The 21,889-nt window shown below is 42.6% G+C and overlaps 1 protein-coding gene across 1 annotated transcript in view; it reads left to right on the top strand.

The window, feature by feature from the left end:
• Positions 1 to 5,711, top strand: part of LRP5 (LDL receptor related protein 5) — a 124,565-nt gene extending 118,854 nt beyond the window's left edge. Inside the window, exons 20-23 of the mRNA XM_058025962.1 lie at positions 260 to 496; positions 1,731 to 1,870; positions 4,774 to 4,871; positions 5,357 to 5,711. Coding sequence (XP_057881945.1) covers positions 260 to 496; positions 1,731 to 1,870; positions 4,774 to 4,871; positions 5,357 to 5,618 — 737 coding nt within the window. The 3' untranslated portion in view covers positions 5,619 to 5,711. The remainder of the gene's footprint in view (positions 1 to 259; positions 497 to 1,730; positions 1,871 to 4,773; positions 4,872 to 5,356) is intronic.
• Positions 5,712 to 21,889: the final 16,178 nt, after the last annotated feature.

Here is a 21,889-nt window from a genome sequence, read left to right as displayed (position 1 = left end):
GTTACAAGATAAATTGCTCAATAAAAAGAAGAGTACTTTGCTCATACTGCTTTATGGAGGGGAAGAGGAAGCATGAAGTCCTGTGTACTGAATCAGAGTATCTGGAGTCACAGATGCCTGAGTGTGATGCAGATGCTTTTAAGGGCACTGTGTGAATGGCTGTGTGCTGCCTGATTTGCTGAATGAGCTCCAGCACAGCGGCACATACACTGCTCCATGTTTAATGGCCATGCTTCATTTCCTTCTCCTCTCTTTGCAGAAAAATCGAAGCCAGCCTCAGACGAGTCGCAGCCACACAGCAGTGCCATTGGCCCTGTCATTGGGATAATCCTGTCCCTGTTTGTCATGGGGGGGATGTACTTTGTGTGCCAGCGTGTGGTGTGCCAGCGCTACGCCGGGCCCAACAGCCCCTTCCCGCACGAGTACGTCAGCGGCACCCCGCACGTCCCTCTCAATTTCATCGCTCCGGGGAGCTCTCAGCACGGCACTTTCACTGGTAAGGGTGCTTGCATCCCGCCAGCACCATTCCATTGTCTGGCTTTGGAGTTTTACACGTGGTAAAGGCTGCTGGGTGTGGAGTTTTCAAAGAGCAGAAATCAGATGTTGGTCTGCTCGGTGGTTTTGGGATGAATCTGCCATTGCAATCAAATATGTAAAATTTATTAGCTTTTCTTGCACTTTAATGGCTATGGTCAGCTATTCCTGCTTAAATTATGTTACTGTGGTTATAAAGAGGTTTTTGTGGTAGGAGATAAAATTAGAGGATGAAATAATTGCAGGTGAAATCTTTGCAGGGATGTTTTAAATTGGACTTCACACTAAAGCTTTTCTAATTAAAGTGAGTATCAGTGGTTTTCATCTGTACTTCTGTAGGTGCTAAACCAAGCTGTCATTCTGATTCTCATCCATATTTGGTAGCTTTTTCTAATCCATATTGTTGTGGCAAGTTACAACAGCTGAAAATCTTATTATTTATGCTAATTCTAAAGAAAAGACAGGTTTCTAATACCATGGCATTTCCCAGAAGGATATATAATCATGAATGATAATTACAAATACTTACTCTGCTTGTAATAAATATTTCCTGCCTTTGAAAAAAAATTTCTGAAAACTTCCCAGACTTAACTCTTACGTTAGCCCTGAATAGTCTGACAGGAAGAAGCTGAAAATTAATTGTCTGAGTTAAGTTAAAGTAAAACAGAATTATATCTTCCATTTTCCTCTAACTCAAGTTTTCTTCCTTTTGTCTCTGCTGATTTGCAATTTTCACTGTGATTATTTTTAACAAAAATATTTGAGTTTTGCAGTTTTTCATTTACTTGCAATTGATTTTTTTGCAATGGAAATGGCAACTTTGGAGGTCTCAAGCTTGGTTTTTGGGGGGGCCTTGTATAATGGGGTTTGTTTTGCAACTGCCTAAGTTTGTTTACTGGAAAATTTCTTCTTAAATTTGGGTGTGCAGTTTGGATCAGCTGTTCTGAAGATTCCTTTCCCAGCAGTGTGATAGTAGGTTGTGAGTTCAGTGCTGCAGTGAGACAGTAGGTGTGAGGGTGAAATGTTTTCTTTACAAAAAGTGTCTGCTCCTTGTAATCCTGAAATTTTTACATAAAGCACTCTTCCCAAGGTGTGACAACCATGGGTTTGCAAAACTAGGGATTTGGTTTCTGTTTGGCATTGACAGATAACACTGTGGTTTATCTAACCTTGTCTTCCTCTCTGTTTCAATGCAGGCATCTCCTGTGGAAAGTCCATGATTAGCTCCATGAGTCTCATGGGAGGAAGCAGTGGTGCCCCTTTGTATGACAGAAACCATGTTACTGGAGCATCTTCAAGCAGCTCATCCAGCACTAAAGCCACTTTCTATCCACAGGTATGTCTGGGAAATACACCAGTGAGCTGGGTATCTCCTGCTTCTGAAGAAAGGAAAGGTGAAATTTTGTGCTTACTAAGTAGATGTTAACAACTGTTAACAACTCTTGGGTGTTACTGTTTATGATATGCAGGCCCATTTTGACACTCACAAATTTCACAAAAGGGCTTTGTTGTAGTCCATCAGGATTATACAGTGCTCTGTGATGTCCAAAATGTTTTGTTATCAGAGTGATACTCAGCTAGTTTATCCCTGGATGCTTCTGTTTTTCCCTTGGAGATGCCACCTCCTTTGTTAACTCTGGTGGCCATGGCCCAATGACATTTTGCACTGCCTAATGCTGCAGGGACACATGGAATAATAAGACAAGCAAAAATGAAAGGGGACTGGAATACAAACATGTATGAAATAAGCTTGACTTGCTGTTTAGATCAAGTGTCGATTGTAGGTTTGGAAAACCAAGTGCATGCACTGGGGGAAAATACTCGTACAGCAGGGTGAGGCAGAGGTTACTTTACATTTTTTCAGCTATAATTTAGCTCCATTTCTGACTTTTGAGTGTTAGAAGTGACAGAATTCTTGTCCCCATATCACAGTTTCACAAATTCCGACATGTATATTCAGAATGGAAGGAGTCCTCTCTGAATATGTAGGAGAGACATACAAAGGTTCCTGTTTGCCAGCATATTTTGTCATGAGTTTTTTTTTCCATTGTGCTTCTGAGCAATACATCCATTGGATTTTAGGTACACACAAGAAGCTGCCAGAGTTGATGTGCCAGCTGTGGAGGGGATTTTTGTGTAGTAGTGAATCAGGAGCCCACACACTGTGTGGGTATACCTGCATTTATGTTTACACGTAAGCTGTTATGGGCTGTGTGGGCATTTTGATTGATGGCATTTTGGCCAGTTACAAAGGTACTTTCTGTCCCTTTAAGAAGGGCAAAAATGAAAAAGAGAGGCTTGTGAGCTTATCTGTTGGTAAGGTAAAATTGGGTACATACCTCTTGCTTTGTGAGGCCATCAAGAAGCAGAGGAAGTCAGGAACTCAGCAGCCCTCTTAATTTAGCTTGTCTCATGCATCACCAGTGTCTCTGTAATGTGCTGAACAATTTCATGCTAGACCTGATTGATGTGTCAGTACCATGCTAAAAAGGATGAACTGAAAAAACACTTACTTAAGTAAGCTTGAAAAAGAAGCCCAAGAGCTGATCTGCTTGTGTGATTCTATGGGATCTGTGTCGGCCAAAAGATCAACTCTCCCGTTTGACTTCTGGCCAAAGTTAATCTGACTGTTGCTGGGAATTCTTTTTCCACACTTTGCTGTGTCTGCCAGGGCCTGCAGGGATGATACCACTATTTCCTTCATGAAAGGCATGCTGGGTTCTTAGAAGGAAGCTATTGCAAGGGCTTTGTTGCATTGAGGTACTGCTTAATCCAAATGTTTTGGTGAGTTCTGCGTGGTAGCTAATTACCCAGCTTTATAATAATATATAATAACCAAATTATATTATATATAATATATATAATAACCAAAAGGATAGATCTGAGCATCTTCATTTTCTTGGCTTTTTTGGTTTGTTTAACACATCGTAGTGGTACTGAGAGGTGCTCCAGTGAACAGAGACTGGGAAAGAATCGGTGTCAATGAAGTTATGCCATTTACATACCTGAGAATCTGGCTACAGGCATCCTGGCTGACACTGTTCGCTGTATTTAGTCTCAACATGAAGTACTACTGATGCAGCTCAGGGTGTCAATAGGAGTGAACCCACAAGTAGCATGCAGTGCTCCTCCAAGGAGTAAGATTTCTGAAAGATGGCCTTGGGGTAGTTACTCATCATGCCCCAGCTGGCAAAGGTTGTCTCCCTTTGCATAATCTGGGGGCAGGGCTTGTCAGTATAAGTAACAGTGAGCTCAGCTCAAAGGCCAGAAATCACTTTGCTGGATGCTGCACAGTGAAGACCCAGACAATGATCTCCACTCAGTGACTTTAGAGTGTTTTTGTGGGAGAGGAGCAGAGGCAGAGGAGGGATGGTCAATGGGGCAGGCCATGAGTTGGCCGAATGCCCAGGGCAGGCAGTGTACAAGATGTGCACATCAGTAGCAAGGCTCAATCAGCAGCAATGATGTAATTTTCCACACTGGAAAAGATAAAGTGCTCTTCTTAGGTTTAGGCCAATGCCCTAATGGCTGTGTCAGAGGTTCAACTTCCTGATGGTGGAAGAATCCTAAATAATTGTGAAGCCTGCTAAACTTTTTCCTGTGTGAAGGCTACCAGTAACCTGTGAGTGTGTAAGCACTCGTAGCTGAGCCATGTGTGTGTGTATGCAATCTATATGCACACATAGATAGGCTATAAATATTTTTTAGCTCATAGGCTTTTTGCATTGTGAACTCTGCCAAAATGATATGTTTACAGAACAAGAGTGTAAATGAAGTGTTCAGGGAGGGATGGAGTTTTATTAGTTATAGTAGAGGAATTTGGCTTCCTGACCCTACTATTGACTGGGGACATTTTAGGGTCTGGGAGTGGAACATGTTTTATTTCCATTAGCATCTGCTGAGGATGCTATCAGTCCTTATGTCCAAGGAAGTGCACTCAGATTCAACCAAACTGGGTCTCATTTCCAGCTTTATTCCAGCCTTCCAGCATAATAACAGATGTGGCAAGGAAAAAAATTCCCTGTACTGAGAACTTTGAAGGCCTGCACAGTACCTAAGTCCAAAGTCTTGTAATGAACATCTGTGATCTTTAAAAATGCTTTAACACATCCAAGCAGCTAGGAGAGCAAACTAGAATAAGGATGAATGACAGGGTGAAGGCATCAATACTATTTTCAGTCTAAATAAAACTGTATAATTAACCCAAAATGTCACACTTCTTTTTCCTGTTGTTTCTAGATTTTGAACCCTCCACCTTCCCCAGCTACCGATCGGTCCTTATACAATGCAGAGATGTTTTATTCCTCAAACATTCCTTCAAACACAAGATCTTACAGGTACAGTTCAGATAAAAAGGTTTGCTAAATCTTCTGTTTATCCGCCTTTAGTTCTGGATCTTGTTCAGACTTAATTTAAAAATCTTTTCCTCTGTTAATAAATGACCATTCAAATTATCTACATTATATTGCTTTATAACAGTCCCTGAGCATCCCTGTTGGTGTTTTCTGCTCATTCTCTTATCTTAAAACTCTTTCATGAGTAATCTATTTGTTAGTGACTGGGTTAAGTGGTCATAGTGGTCTCCTCTGGTAGGTTAGGGGCTGGAAGAATGTGCCACTGGCTGAGGGTAGGTAGTTGTGCCATTCAAAACTGACACAGTTCAGGATCTCTCTGAGAGTCTGAATTAAGGCTCACATGGTATTAATGAGCAGGCATCTTGGCTGAACACACAGAGCTGTTCAATCTCTTTATTTTTTCCTTCTTTACCCCCCAGATTGCAACTAATGCATGTGCTTTTGTCTTTTTTTTTGGTTTCCTGCAGGCCGTACCTGATACGAGGGATAGCTCCACCCACAACCCCGTGCAGCACAGATGTCTGTGACAGTGACTACACCACGAGTCGATGGAAGGCCAACAAATACTACATAGATTTAAATTCAGACTCAGACCCTTACCCCCCTCCTCCCACACCTCGCAGTCAGTACATGTCGGCAGAAGAGAGTTGCCCTCCGTCTCCTGCCACGGAACGAAGCTATTTTCACCTCTACCCCCCTCCACCCTCTCCTTGTACAGACTCTTCATGACCTCAACAGAAGGAACTTTTCCTGTAAATATTTTAAAATATGAACAGATTTAAAATATATATTTTATGATTTAAAAATAAATCTGGGTGGGAATTAAACAAAACTAAATGTGAATAAAAATGGGTGGGAGGGGTGGGGCTGTGAAAAATTGTACAGAGGAAGAATATTTATAAAATTGATTTTTTTAATTTAATTTCCATTCTTTTGTGCCATATTTGCCTTTTTGAAGTCATGTAAATGACTCAGTCTCCAAAGGATTTGGGGAGGGAATGTTGAAACTTTCTGCATTTTTAAGCTGCGTTTTTACAAGCAAAAAGTGTATGTAGTTCTTTTGTTAATGTGAGACAAGAAAACTAAGTGGCTTGTGGGATGAAGGTCATTTAAAGAAAGATGCAGGCTTATTCCTAGAGAAAAAAAACCCATTTAAATACAGTTGTTGGTATCATCCCTTCCCGACCAGTGGAAGAAAACGTGCAGAATCACAACCCTTAGATGCTCCTGTTTGCAAGTGAGCTGAAGCTTCCCAGCAGAGCTTGAGTGCCAAGACCTGAATTTCAAACCTCCCCCTCCATCTGCTCAGCATTGACCTGAAAGAAAACTTCTCTTGGCCAAACCTTCCAGGTTAACTAAACCCACAGGCATCACATCCTACCTCATGGCAGTGGCACTCTGCACATGGCAAATTCTGTAACTGATTCAGGCTAAATAAGATCAGTCCTAAAAAACTTGGTTTAGGCCCAACCAGTTCCCCACCAGACTGGGTGGATGGTAGCAGAAGCAGTTGTACTGACCTGTGGGTGACAGCAAGGGTCAAGTTTGAAGTGGTATTTAAGCTAAGAGAAAGGCCCAACAAACTGCAGATTTGCTCAGACTCACCATTTTAATAGTGATGCAACCAAGCTCCTTCATTCCCTATGAAGCTTTGGTGACTGTCTGGGAAGAAGTTGTAATGGTCAGCTGCTTCTTAAAACACAGTGCAAGTTTTCTTTTGCTCAAAAGTCCTGTAATCACTGTGCCAGGTTTCTGAGGTACTCACCTGTGCTGACTTCATCAGAGAATTGCTTCATCTCTTAATGTTCATTTTCCAAAGTGGAACAAAATGGTCACTTGTATTCAAATGAGGAAAGCTGTTTGAGTTTCAACTGGTGTTTGTAGAAAAATGGTATCTGCATAGCTCAAATCAAAAATCAGTTTAGCCATCTCATAAAAATTTGCCACACTATTCAGATTTAGAAATAGGTAGAAAAAAGAACAGAAGAAGGAGAAAAGACAAATATTACTTTTCTATTCATGTTGATATAAAAATGATTAACTTGTACAAACTGCTCAGGACATCAAGATCAACAAAGTGCTTGTTTCCATTCCTACAAAAAAAAAATTGGAGAATGGGGGAGCTAGAATTATTCTCTTTCAAATTCAGAAGACAAATTTTTGTTTTAATTGCTCTTTCTCTGTATCAAAAGGGATTGGGTATTGTATGGCACTTTATAAATTCAGTACTGGTGATGATAATGTGAGTGCCTGCTTGGGACATCTGAGGGAAGTCCTGAATATGCAAACTTGCACCTGTTTCTGCAGCTGCTCAGTAACAGATGTGTTGGGCCTTCAACAGCTTTAATATTGATGGCAACAATGAATATTTTTTTCTTGTTTTAACTAAAATTGTACTTGGCTTTGGGTCTTTTTAGCAAGTTATTTGAGAGCACATCAGAGGAACGCTATAACTCCAGGAGAGAGGTCTTTGTTGTGGTGGTGGAAGGGCTGCGACCACAGTGTTCTGATCCACTTTGTGTTTTTAGATTTGTTAGTCCAGATCTGTTCTTCCTGTCTGCATAGTTCAAGAATAGGATTTGTGCTGTCACTGGTGTGTTACTAAAACTCCTAAAGTAGCTTTTACTACCTTCGTGTCTAAATCTTTACATGAGAGATTAAGCACAAAGAGGATGTGCTTTTTTTCGTAGAGAAGATTACAGAAATGGAGTTGAAGAATGAGTTCTTTCCTCATCCCCTATCAACATTAGCAATTTTGTACTATGCTGTGATGGGCAAGGTCATAGTTTGTTACTCTTGGTGTGACTTAGCCAATCTCTGAACTGATGGTTTGGTGAAAGAAGGCAATTCTCATGTGATCATGTTTCAACTATCTAAATTAGGAATATACATCCCCAGGATATTTTATGTGCCACATGAGTTGTATAAAAGAGTATTTGTTCTGCATTACAGCAGTTGGTAGTCCAATTTCATATCATACATAATTTTCTGCTTGATAACTATTCACTATTTATAATGAATTCATTAGTTGTTTCATGTCATAATTCTAGCTTAGAGATATACCACATTAATTTTCCTCTATTCCTGTGATTACAGAGGAATGGATGCAGAATTACTCAATTTTTTTTTTCATTAAATCACTGATCTTTTTTAAGAGCTATAAGAATCCTAACCACTTCATCTGAAGATTTGTATCCTATTAGAAACATTGGAATCGAGTCCAAGAAAATTTGCATTTTTACTGAGAGCTGAACTACCTAAAGAGTCACATTCTTTTGGAGCTTAGGTCTCAAGAAGGAAGGAAGCATTTGCTGGATTGGGTGAATTAACTGTACATTTTTATTTTAGTTGAACATTCATAGCTTCTTGCTGTTGATATTTGCTGAGGAATTGCCTTCTCTGAGGCACTTGAATTTTGGTGATGAAAATCAATACACTGCTCCATATTACTGACACTAAAAACCTTTTAAAAAAAATTGTATACAAATTTAGCATCTTAACATTTAAATACTAAATACTATTTTTGATTGCTGTGGACTATATACTTTAAAAGGAATACTGCACTCCAGGTGTTAGAAAAGACCAGGAAGAAAATCTGAGCAATAGGAACTACTTTTTTCCAGAATATCCCCACTGTGTTCTTAGTGGTTTCCATCCTGTGAACTTTCAGGGTAAAACATAGAGAATAGGTGCTGTTTTCTTCTAGATAAGGATGGGAGTAGGATGCAGGGAATTAGAGAGTGCATATGAGAAATTCTGGCAGTTGAGGGATGAATAGGAAATGTGGAGGGGAAAGTTGCCTTTTGGTGAGGCTTAAGCATGGTTTTAATAACTCAGAAGTTTTCTGTGAGGAAGCTGACTGAAGTATTTTAAGAGTTCTACCCTAGGAACCTGCAGAGGGGTACCTGTGCAAGCTTGTGAGTACTTGAATCAGTGTTTTCAACCACTACTTTCCAAGCCCATTGTGACTGCGTGTTAGTACTTGAAACAGCTCAGGATGTAAGGAATGGTGTCTGGAGAGCAGCCAGTAATGGGCAGATGATATGGCTGGTTCTGTGTTAGGTGTAAAGGACAGATGGCCCAGCAGAGAGCCCCTTACGTGTCCTGCAGTGCTGCCATGACAGCAGCCACTTGGGTCCTGCCTCCTGTAGAATTTGTCCCATCTGCAGGGCAGGTGTAGCAGCAGTGTGAGGCTGTAAGGTAAACTGACAAGTAATCATCTTTGACAGTCAAGGATTCCTTCATTTCAAGGTACAGTTTTTGAAATTATAGCTTGACTCGAGCTATACTGGTCTATAGCCACTGCACCTTTAAATTTTAATAACTAGAGATAGTGAATTTGTTCTGGATGAGTCAAAGGAAACTTCATGAGTACTATCCCAGCTGCCTTACTTAGATTTCTTACTCAGATTTCTTCTGTCTGGACAGATCACTAGAGTGCACTTAGGCTAAGATTAAGCTAAATCCGTATGTATGACAAATAATAATTTCTTCAGGATAGTGTTATAGTACAAAATGCTCTGTGTCTAAAAATGAGATTATGCCATTATCAGCATATTCTAAAGAGGAAGGCAGAAATGAGTGGGAAACAAAATTCTTTTGGAAAAATTGAATGGATTTTCAGTAATAAGCCTTCATTTCTGTGGTTTGCAAAGGTACAGGCACTTCCCTAAAAGTTCTGATTCCTTTCAAAGTAACAACAAAATTCCCTGTTCCCTCAATACCTGTTTTACAGACCTAGGATGGGCTTTCTGGAAATCTCCAGGCTTGTTTACCCTAGATCTGTTTTCCACATGGTATCTAGAACGTCATGTGCAAGGTCCAGGGCTCATGATGTTCTCTCCATTTTTATGCCAACTGGTGTGTTTGGATTCTGGGGCTTTTGACATTCTGACTCTGTGTGGAAAAGGATTTGGAAGCAGGAGCACTCAAGTAAGAGCTGGTAACTGTGGGCTGATGTCACTCCTTGGTGGCCTGCAGGGTCCGATCTCTTTGCTGGGAGGGCTCTTGTGCTGCCCTTCCTCAGAGCCTCTCCAGCATGTTGTGCTACTTTACAAGTGTGCTCAGTTAAACATCACTAAAGTTGTGTGTCCTGTTGGCCTCAAGCATTTTTGGAAGCAGATCTCTTCTGTAATTTTGTTGGGGTTTATGTTGAGTCAGTCCAAATAAGTAACTGTGCTTACAATTGTACTACAAATTACATCCATTAATGTTGGGAAATGAAAACAGAAGGCTAGCATGTTCCCAATAATTAGTACCATGCCTGGCACAGAGCCCTGAACTGGAAGCAGCATATTTGCTGTTACAGTGCTGAGGGAGATTTTGTAAAGGTCCACACTTGGAGAAAGGCTTAGACAAGCCACAGTCAAAGATAACTGTTTCCAGCTCAGTCATTTGGTGGTTGTTGTGTGTTGGGACTCAATTATGAATTATAAGTAGAATTCTCCTTGTAAGTTTGCCTTGTCTGTAAGAGATTCATGGAAGGCTGAATCCTACACTCGGAGAGGGGTCTGCTGTTTCTGCTGCTGTTCCCTTAGGTACTGCAACACTTTCTGTTCATCACTGTATATAAAAATCCATTTCTACAGAAGTTGTAAGTTTAGCTAAACAGCTTAAGGTATTTACTTCACATGAAAATAAATATTTAATAGGCATAGATGTTTTCAATTCTGTTAGGTCTTCTGCCTCTCCTTCCTGAGAACTTACTCTAGATTTTCTAAAAGGTGATTTTCTTTCATTTGTTTATTTTGAAATTGGCCAGCTATGCTGTGGGCTTTTTCACATAAAATCATACTCCCTGTAAGGAAATAAAACCAATGAAAAATTTATTTTAAGTCAATGTTAAGCCTGCTGATAGGAATGATGGAAACCAGTCTGATATGTCTTCTGCATTCCACAACAAAATCCTTCAAAATGCCGTGTCCTGACATGCTGGCAGTGCTCCCAACCACCTGTGACAAGCTGCAACATCCTGGCTATTCCCAGCATGAACCACAGCCCCTGTGCAGCCCACCTCTGGAGCCAGGCCCGGCTCCTCACCAGCCGACACAGAATCCTGGTGGAGAGAAGATCACAATGACAGTTCCTACACGGGTCGCTTTATATCGACAAAAACGCGCAGAGAATGTGCTTAGAAGGACTTGTCAGAGGAGAAAAGCAAGTTTGACAGCTCTGGTGGCAGACTAATTCAGCGCCATCAACACCTCTGGAAAGCGAGTGCTCCCACTGATGCACCTTTCTGTAGATAAGAATGGAGCCGCTCTGGTGACAGCATTCCTGGCTGGCTGGAGCCACATTCCCGTTTGGTTTGTACAGAGATCCTGCAGCCTGGAAGTAGTTGTACATGGAATTCATCAGCCTGTGGAGGTAAAACCAAGTGTTGAAAGCAGGAGGACAGCTGTGGAAATTTGGGGGTATCATAAACACAACTCTAACCCAGACTGCTTTCCTACTCACCTACTTGTATGGCAATTGCTGCTATTGTAAATGTACAGGAATATACAAAGAGTACCAAGAAATTTTATATAACCCACACATAATCTTTTTATATTTATATTAAATTGTGTATTCTGCAAACAGCCTAATAATTACAGCTTTATATGTGTATCATTTTGTAGCATTTCTTACCTCAAAAGACAACCAAACCCAATACTTCAGTGCCTTGTGTATTTTAAACAGATTAACATATAAACTGGGGGGAAAAATGTAGATTGTACTCGGCTGGTTTTAACAAAGCTTTGTATTACTGTTAGGGTTCTCTTCAGTTAAAATACATACAGCCACAACTTGTGGGACTAACTGAAAGTTTTCCATTTTGGAGGTTTTTTTAGAGCATGCATGTTTTGAATTTGTAATATATTGGAGTTTCTCTCAAATGCATTCTTTCAAGTTAAAGTTAACTTTGATTTATATATTCATATCTATTTCAACAGACATCCCAATACCTGTCAAAAATACATAGCATTTAAAAAAATAATGCCAGTAACTGATATTTACATGTTTGGGGATTAAATTAATGCTGTTTTCAGCATGTCACAATTTTCGTTGGCGCCATAAAAATCTTTATTGTGTTATGGAAAGTCTTTATCAATTATTTTTCCAAGCATGGCCTTCTAACACACAAATGACTTGGTAATACTGTTGTGAAAAAATCTTTGGGGCTGTCATCACTTCAGACCATTGTATGTTAACAATTTTCTGGTCATGAAACTGCAATGTTTCTTTATGTTAACAAAACCAAAGGCTTGTTTGAAGTAACTGGTATTTTGTATAAATATTTGTACAGATAACAGACTCTGCTTTTGTACTATAGATTATGTGGATTTTGTTTTATAATAAATGCTTTAAAAAGAAATGCTTAGCAGCTGTTTTATGAGCAAAGCTGTTTCATCACCTAGAGTAGAGACAACCAGCCAGTATCACAACTGTTTTAGAGACTATTTAAGATAAGGACAGTGCTGTCTCCTTGGCTTTAATTTTAAAATGTGCAACAACAGTGAGAGCTGGAAAGCAAATCACCTTTAGAATTAGAGTTGTTAGCTACAGAACTTACCACAAGTTTGTCAGCAACACGATGTTACAAAAATTGTTACACTATATAGGAACAATCTCAGTTGTTCTGACTAGGCCAGATTTGATCTGTGTTTCTTTTTAAATTTTATTATATCTGTTAAATAGATGCTATAGGATGTCAAAGTAAAATTTTAAATAGTGATTTCTTTTTTTTAAATGGGGAACATACTTGAAAACTAGTTCTATTGAGTCTAGTTTTGTCTTGATTTGTGCAGCCAATATTGGTGGTCTCAGATTTGTGAGATTTAACCTAGAAGTCAAAATGATTTTTAGTGGAGATACCCCTTCCCCTGCATGCCAGTTAGATGGGACTCAGACTGAAGTGTTCCTGAGCAGTCATCAGCAGTCATGGTGAAGTCCAGTTCTGTTCCTTCTGATTTTTCCAGGCTAGAAAAAAAAAAAAATAGAGCATACACATTCAGAGACCTGCTTGTTTCCTACAAATTTCTTCCAGGTTTTGCATTATACTGAACCAGAAAATGTTGAAAGATTTTTCCTCTTAGTCACATTATCATTGCTAATAATGCTTTAATAGAAATGGAGCCTGGAGCAGCCATATGATGACAGCCTACACCTAGTGATTTATACCATCACTGATTTGGATGGATTTGTAGCTTGAAGGAAAATGACAATTCTGAACTTCTGCTGCTCTGCTCAGCCTGGAACAGGCCTTCCATCATCCTATTGTGTCAGAAAAGTTGGACCAAATTACCCAGAAGTACAGAAAGATTTTTAGGGTTTCATATGACATGAAGCAGAACAGCCCCACTCTTCTTTCTGGACCTCCTGGCTGGATCTAGGCTTTCTCTCCCGTAAGATGCACAAGGTCCTCTTGGAGTGGACTCTGTCTGGCACTGGCTGGTGGCAGGGAGGTGTCTGATACACACAATAATACAGATTTCTGCACAGCATACAGACTCCTCCAGTGCCTTAATCCCAGATGTTTCTTGAAACCAGAGGACACAGTATTTTCTTTTTGCTTGAGAAAAGCTTGCTCACCTGTCTGGATGGTGAGCTTATATTCCCACCTTACACTCCCACAGCTTACAGATTTCTTAATGTTGTAATTGAGAAATAAAGCTCTGATACATCATTTGTCTGAACAGAATCTGAATACATTCCCAGGGCTGTACCTGTGGTCACAGGGAGGAGTGCCCAATTCCAAATCCACCTGATCTTTTATGAAATTGCCCCAGCTGTTGCTGTCTGTGGTGGGGCAGAGCAAAGTGTTTGGCTGATTTAGTGCAGCATCATTGAGGATTGAACTGAGTAACTGTGTCTGGATGTGCCAGGAAGTGGCTAAACTGGTTGAAATACATTCTGCCACAGCATGGGTGGCTCACAGCTGCACTCAAGAGCAGCCTGGTCCTGACCTATTCAGCTCCATGGGTCTCCTTCCATGCTTTATGCCAGTCTCAAAAGCTTCCATACACATGGTGGTTGCTCCAAAAGACAAAGTAACGAATGCCCTTCCTTTCTCCTCCCTTCTCCAAGCTTTTATTGCTGAGCTGACATTGTGTCACATGGAATATATTCCTTTGGTCAGTGTGGGGGGCATCCCCTCCCAAGATCCTGGCCACCCCCCAACCTAGTGGTGAGGAGTTACTGCTGGAGACAGCACTGGTGCTGTGGGAGCACTGCTCAGGAGCAGCCAAAACACCAGGGTGTTACAACAATGCAAAGCACAGCACCATGACAGCTGGCCTGGCAACATGAGCTCCAACACAGTGAGCCAGCTGTGCCCACACGCTGCCAAAAACCCATGTAGAGTTTTATGGGGAGGAGTTTGTGTGAAACTAATGCTTTTTAGGACAGATATATTGCTTTTCACCCACCTGTGCTCTGAGGGGTTTAACGCAGGTTGCCCTTTGAGTGAAAGGCTAGGGAATGGTGGGGCGGCCTTTGAGGCTGTGGGTGGTGCTGCAGAGAGCAGGGTGGAGGGAAGGCAGTGCATGCTGTGTGGATTCTGCAGGAGCAGCGCTGCAGCAGGAAGGCAGTGCATGCTGTGTGGGCTCTGCAGGAGCAGCATTGCAGCAGGAAGGCAGTGCATGCTGTGTGGGTTCTGCAGGAGCAGCGCTGCAGCAGGAAGGCAGTGCATGCTGTGTGGGCTCTGCAGGAGCAGCGCTGCAGCAGGAAGGCAGTGCATGCTGTGTGGGTTCTGCAGGAGCAGCGCTGCAGCAGGAAGGCAGTGCATGCTGTGTGGGTTCTGCAGGAGCAGCATTGCAGCAGGAAGGCAGTGCATGCTGTGTGGGTTCTGCAGGAGCAGCGCTGCAGCAGGAAGGCAGTGCATGCTGTGTGGGTTCTGCAGGAGCAGCATTGCAGCAGGAAGGCAGTGCATGCTGTGTGGGCTCTGCAGGAGCAGCGCTGCAGCAGGAAGGCAGTGCATGCTGTGTGGGTTCTGCAGGAGCAGCATTGCAGCAGGAAGGCAGTGCATGCTGTGTGGGTTCTGCAGGAGCAGCGCTGCAGCAGGAAGGCAGTGCATGCTGTGTGGGCTCTGCAGGAGCAGCATTGCAGCGGGAAGGCAATGCATGCTGTGTGGGTTCTGTAGGAGCAGCATTGCAGCAGGAAGGCAGTGCATGCTGTGTGGGTTCTGCAGGAGCAGCATTGCAGCAGGAAGGCAGTGCATGCTGTGTGGGTTCTGCAGGAGCAGCGCTGCAGCAGGAAGGCAGTGCATGCTGTGTGGGCTCTGCAGGAGCAGCATTGCAGCGGGAAGGCAATGCATGCTGTGTGGGTTCTGCAGGAGCAGCGCTGCAGCAGGCTGCCCACATCCCTGCTGACAGCACACAGCCTTCCTCTGAGGAGGGCAGGCGGTTGCTGGAATCGGCTCAGAAAGCACAGATAAAAAGAGGGTTGGTGTGCACAGGAGCCAATGCTGTTGTGGTTTTAGGCATCACAAAAAGACACTTGTCCATAATTAGGACTGGAGACAAAGGTAGCATCTGAGAAGTGGAGGCTTGATGAGCCAGGCTAATTGCTGGACTCTGAGCATATTGAAGAAATGAAGGGAGGATTGTAACTGCAAGAGGTATTGCCAGATCAGCTGGCTAAGATCACAGCTACCATGAAGATTAGGACAAGGAATTTACTTGGGTCTGCCCAGTTTATGTTTTGATGGATTCTTCACAGAACACAACAGCTGGAAGAGGCATGGCAAGGGCAGGATAAAGCCTTGAATTTCCTCGGGCAATTAGAGACTGGTCCCTTGTCCATAATTAACATGAATAGTAAATAGGCTTGAAGCTGGAATTGCTTTTGGAATAGAAAAATATCAACAGTTTACATATATTCTGGACAGCCTGCAAAGACAGGATCTGGGCTTGCCCTAATTGGGGTTAATGCCTTCTGTTACAGCTTCCCAAAGGCAAAGCTACTTTGGCAATAAATCTGATTTAAGGGCTAGCATCAATTTTGACAATCTATTACTTGGGGACCAGTGTTTGTTACTGAACTTTGCATGGCCTAGAGGGGCATAAGAAAGATTCATGAGAACAGGGACAATGCTTTCCATTGTATTTTAATTTGGCTTACCAGGCTATTGTTACAGGTTTAATTAGGACTTAATTCTTAGGCAATTTCTCTCATAGCTATCTGAATTCCTTCTAGGTTGTAAGGATACAGATTTAGTGCTTATGCTCATTTTACTGTAGTCATTGTACACAGGCAGCCACTAAAAATGAGAACAGAATTTGGGCACCAGGCTTCAAAGGTTTGTCAATTCCAATGCTATACATAGCCTGCAGCATTTGGAAGGGTTGATATCCTCAGCTTCTCTTTCCTGTTATAGGTGGTTGTACCAAAAGCCAGGTGCTGGGAACAACAGAGTGGCAAGTGGTCAGTAGCTGGATTCCCTGCATCCAGTCCAGACAGAAATGCTCAGGTAGGGGGGAGCTCATGAGCTGAGGTGCTGTCCTGATTTAGGAATGGGACTCTCCAAGTCAGTGCCCCCACCAAGACAGCAACAATAGTGCAACAAAAGTGTAAAAAAGTGAACAAAGAGGGGGTGATTTACATGCACAGCTTGCTTATGATGGTGGAAAGCTTCCCTCTGCCTGCCACACATTTCCCTAACTGGAAAAGAAATCCTTTCTTCTCAGAAGTAAGGGAAAAACAGAAAAAGGGAAAAAAGTTCCCTTCCCATTCAGTTCCCATTCCTTCTTGTTAGTGCCTGATAAGCTACAGGAGCCAGCAATAAACTGAATCCCAGGTGTTTTACATTTCTCAACGTGAATATTAAGCTTAGCCCTTACAGAAAGGTTAATAAGTAATCCTGGCAGGTATGTGAGTATTTAATGGATTTTAGTCCTCATTCTTACCCCTTTCCTCTGCAGTTTGGTTGCTCTAGCCATGAAACACTGAAGTCTAAAGTTAGAGGCAAGGTAAGCAAGTGGTGAGAGGACCTGTTTGTTACATGGGGTTCCTGGGAACAATGTTACCTGGGGGATGGATGTTGTGTGTGAACAAACTCAGGAAGAATTAAACAGGGTTCAGGGAAGTGCCAAGTTTAAGAATCTAAAATGTAGAAAGCTGACTGCTTTATCTGTAAGGATGAAGCAGCACACTTCAATTGAAAGCAGAATGAGAACACACTTGTGTTTACTTGTAAACTTGCTTGGAGGACCAGAGCTGAAAAATCAGGAATTGGTGATGAATGCGATTGAGGAATATGTGCATCCTGTCCTAAATTGGGCCTTGTGAGAGATCCTGTGTTTTGTCTCATTTTACAAGTTGGTATCTTGTTTCCATCTAGAACTGAGGGTAGGTTTTGTGAACTGAGCACCTGAAGAGTCTAGTTTATTTCCAGATCCTGCTGGATTTCTACAGATGCAGCCAACAAGGAAACATTTAGAATCCCAGAATCCCATCTTCAGTCTTGTTCCACAAGAACTTCTCAAACATTCGGCCTTGTAAAGACAGTAGCAGGTGTAGGGACAAAATCTTCTCAGTCTTACAACAGAGGATTGGATTTCATTGTCATGAATGTATTTAAGGTGGGGGAAGAAATACCTGAAGAAGTACAGGGTGGCTTTTCAGCTTGCTCACAAAAAAAAAAAAAAAAAAAAAAAAAGGGAGAGGGCAGAGGCTAAGAGTTGGGGTTTTTTTTTCTGGTTAGAGAAAAGTAAATAACAGTCATTTTAAAAGGAATTTTCACTTCCTTCATATGTTCTGTGTCATTTGAGGTTGTTTAAAACACTTTAAATTACAGTATATTTTCAAGGTGGATTAGTGTTTTCAAATTTATTTATTTATTTTAATTGGAGTGGGATGTTCTACCCTAACATTTTTATGTCAACCACTTCTGGTTTTTGGAACCTGTCAAATTATATGCAGCCTCCCCAGTGCCCAATAGAGGGGGACAATTACTGCCCTAATCCTCCTGGCCACATCTGACATTTATGGGGACACATCCATGTTAAAATATACATTAATACTTCAGAGCTTAGTACTGAGCAAAGCCACAAGGTGGCACAGTCATCTGCTCTGAACAGTTGCTCACCAAACTTCATGTCCCAAAGTTAACACGGCTCCAGAGCTTCCCTTTAGGGGGAGAAAAAAAAAAAATACAGGTGTTTCTGCAAATAATGTCCTTATAGCACTTGTTTGCAGAAACACCTGTATTTGTCAAGGGCATAGCGAAGATTTAGCAAAACCAGGAAAAAGCAGAGCAGGAAAGGCAATCATCAGCATATCTGTCATTTTCTCTTTTCTTCTTGCCTGCCATGGGGTAAGTGCAGACACTTGGAGCTACTTTTGTTTGCTGACTGTTGTTTGACAGTAGGTGGAAATAATTTCTCTCATGTAGACTGTTTTGTTTGTCTTCGTCCTGGTTTAGGGCAAGTTTGGGAGAGAACAAGAAATAACTTGTTTCCAATAAAAAATATGCCAGTGCCCAACCTGTGCACACACATCCTGGTCCTTTGGGCTGGAAGAGCCAGTGTTTTGCTGTTTACTTCTGAAAGGAAAGACACCCAGCAATGATGCATCTCTGCTTGGTGTTAAAAAGTTCTGACAACTGATTCTTTTGGTGTTGTTGAAAATAGTTATTTGTCTATACACATATACACACACACATTTTCTTCCCTATCCCTCACTTCTGTACTGTCCCTCTTTGGAGGTTGTGTATATAAAATTGCTATGTGTATTATATCTCTCTAGATAGATATTTATAATTTCTACATATGCTTAGATATGAGTGCTTGGGAACCCTGAGGAATTAACTATCCTTGATTCTGTTGAATTGAAATCAAGCCCTGTATATATGCCAAGCCAGATTCTCGTGTAGAAAATGTACATTTATTCCCCTGTTCATCACTTCTGTACTGTCCCTTCTTTGAGCTTTGCTCCATGCCACAGGCTTAAATGGCTGTGCTGAGCCTCCTGTCCTTTGAAAAGCCTTTGTTCTGGGGGCAGATCAAACCTCAGGGACACAAGAATGGTTCTCTAGGGTCCCAAGGCTGCTGCAGGGGCTGGCAGAGCTGGAAAGAGCCAGGCTCAGGGCTGGGTGCTTGCAAATAAGGTGTCCAAGCAAAGCCTGCTCCAAACTGTGTTACTTATCAGTGGCAGAGGTTCAGAGTTTAATTCAACAAGAATGAGATCAAACTTCTAGAACTGCTTTGCTTTTCCTGTCCAGAGGGCAGAGATTTACTTTGGGTGGCCTTTCTCTCTGTAGTTGATGAAATACCTGGAGCCTTCCTCCTCCTTGCATGGGAGATCAGAAGTTTGAAATGTCTGTCAACTCACACCCTGTACATGAGGCATATGGGATTTCAGCAGCTGATGACCTAAATGAGAACATGTGAGTAGTTAGTGTCTCAGTGTCTACTCCTGGCCCCTGCTGTGAATTCCTTCTGTACATTGTGTGGGCTTGCACCTCTGAACTTCACCAAATGTCTAAAATGCTGCAGTAGTGTGTCAGCATGGGCATATTATATTCTCAGTCCCTGCCACAGGCTGAGGTGCCTGAGCACCCTCATCTGGGCTGCTGCAAGGGGAAGCACTCACTTCCCCTCCTGTAGGACCACCGCTAGCAAGAAGAGGTAGGACTGCCCCAGGAGAATGGATCTGTTTTGTGACAGCTCGAAGTTAAGATGAAAAAATTAGTGAAAGGTCATCTCCACTGCATTATTTTTCTCCAATCACTGTGCATCTTCCCCTGCCCTGCCAGAGTCTGACAGAGCAATTATATTCTTGATCAAAACATGCCACCTGCTGTTTGTCAGAAGGGAGACATGTATAGTCAATAAAGCCAGTGCATCAACTAGCCAAACTGGAAGTGTATTTGCATTGCAAAACCAGTCAAAAGTCCTGGGTGCCACAGGTTAGAGTCTCATCCTGGCCACCACACAGAAATCACCTGGCAACCCTGCACTCTTAGAATCATAGAATCATTAAGGTTGGAAATGGTCTACAAGTAATAGACTGTAACCATTAGCATAGAACTACTGTGTTCACCACTAAACCTTATCCCAAACTGCTGCATCCACATGCCTTCTGACCTCTTCCAGGGATGGTCATTCCAGCCCTTCCCTGGGCAGCTTATTCCAATGCCTGACAACTCCTTCAATGTCTTCACTCTGTCAGTGAAGACATTTTCCCCAACATTCAGTCTAAACCTTCCCGGCTGCAGCTTGAAGCAGTTTCCTCTTGTTCTGTCACTTGTTACTTGGGAGAAGACATCAACTCCCACCTTGTGACAACCTTTCTAGACTGATAAGATCCTCCTGAGCCTCCTTTCTCCAGGCTGATCATCCCCATCTCCCTCAGCTGCTCCTCAGAAGACTTGTGTTCCAGCTTGTCACCCTTCTCTGGACTGACTCCAGTGCCTCAATGTCTTTCTTGCAGTGCGGGGCCCAAAACTGAACTCAGGATTCAAAGTGTGACCTCACCAGTGCCGAGTACAGATCCTTTCCCTAGTCCTGCTAACCACACTGTTTCTGGGGGCCAAGGATGCCATTGGCCTTCCTGGCCACCTGGGCACTGCTGGCTCATGTAGTTTCCCAGATCCTCCTTCCAATTTTCTCTATCTGGGCATTCCAGTTGCTGACTGCAGCCAGCTGGGAGCCCCCTGGTTCACCAGGACAGCTGACAAATGGTTGGAAGTGGCTTGGCAAACCCTTCCAGCAGCTCCCTCAGTGTCCTTGGGTGGATCCTATCAGGGCCCATAGCCTTGTGTATGTCTAGGTGTGTAGCAGGTCACTGATCTGTTCTCCTGAATTATGAGGGCTTCATTCTGCTCCCCATCTCTGCCTTCCAGCTCAGAGGGCTGGGTACCTGGAGAACAACTGATCTTGTTATTAAAGACTGAGGCAAAGAAGGCATTAAGTAGCACAGCCTTTTCCACATCCTTTGTCACTGCTGATCTGCAATTCTGCAAATGCTGTGGGCCAGCAAGGCCAGAGCCTGGACAACCCTGCAGATTACTGCCTTCCATCCAGAGCCGAAGCACGCAATTGGCACTGCCTAAAACAGCCACAGTGCAAGCAAACACCCCTGCTGCCTCCAGCTGCAAGTTCCTAACACGAGGCAAGGAAGGGTCTAGCCAGGACAGCAAAACTGCTGGTGAAGCAGATTACAGGGCAACACCCAATATCTGCTTCATAAGAGCAGTGATAACAGAGGAGGCCCCTGGGAGGAACCACTGCCTCTGTGAAAGGGAAAATTACCAATGGAGACACCATAACATGCTTTAACTTTTGGTCAGCCCTGAAGTGGTTGGGTGGCTGTGAGAAGGAGATGTGGTGTCCTGGGACTTTTCAGCCCCCAACAACCTGGGCCTGGATGCTTTTGGGATGCTGTTGAGTTGACTTTCTGTAGCACACAGAGGCAGAAGTGCAGCCTTCTTTGATGTTGTCTATGCAGTCCTGCCCCAGCAATGCCTCCTCCATTGTCTGCCTGTAGCTGCAGAGCCGTCCCCACGGTCCTAAAGGAGCTTGCAGGACAGCCACAGGTCCTGGAAGGGACCATATGCTCTGCAGAGAGGGAGGGAGGGAAGAAGGGGTTAAAGGACAGAGGGAGGGAAGGCTACATTAGCAGATGTCCAGGGCTGAAAAGTAGGTCACCTATTTCTGCCTCGGGGGGGTGATTGAAAATCGACACTACATCAATGCACAAACAAAGCCGAGTAATACAGCAAGGAATGAGCCTTAGAAGCCTGACAGAAATCCTCCAAGTACACAGCTTTCCTAACACACCATACAGAGCTATTAATTGAGACTAATTTTAAAAATATGTTTTTACACACATAAACGTATATACAATCACACAAGAGGAGGGGCTAATGAAAAAAATTGAATGAAAAACACCAAATAAAAGCAGAATTTATCTTATTATCCATGTGCAAGGCTTGGACAGATGTTCCAGGTTTTTCTTAGCAGCCTTATGCACATTATTTAGCCCTAGACTCTCAAGGCTAAGTACTACCTCCGATTGAT

This window comes from Melospiza georgiana, chromosome 6 (assembly GCF_028018845.1).
Source record: "Melospiza georgiana isolate bMelGeo1 chromosome 6, bMelGeo1.pri, whole genome shotgun sequence".
NCBI classification, from domain to species: Eukaryota; Metazoa; Chordata; class Aves; order Passeriformes; family Passerellidae; genus Melospiza; species Melospiza georgiana.
Note: the sequence above shows the minus strand (reverse complement) of the source record. Positions and strands in the feature narration are given on the sequence as shown.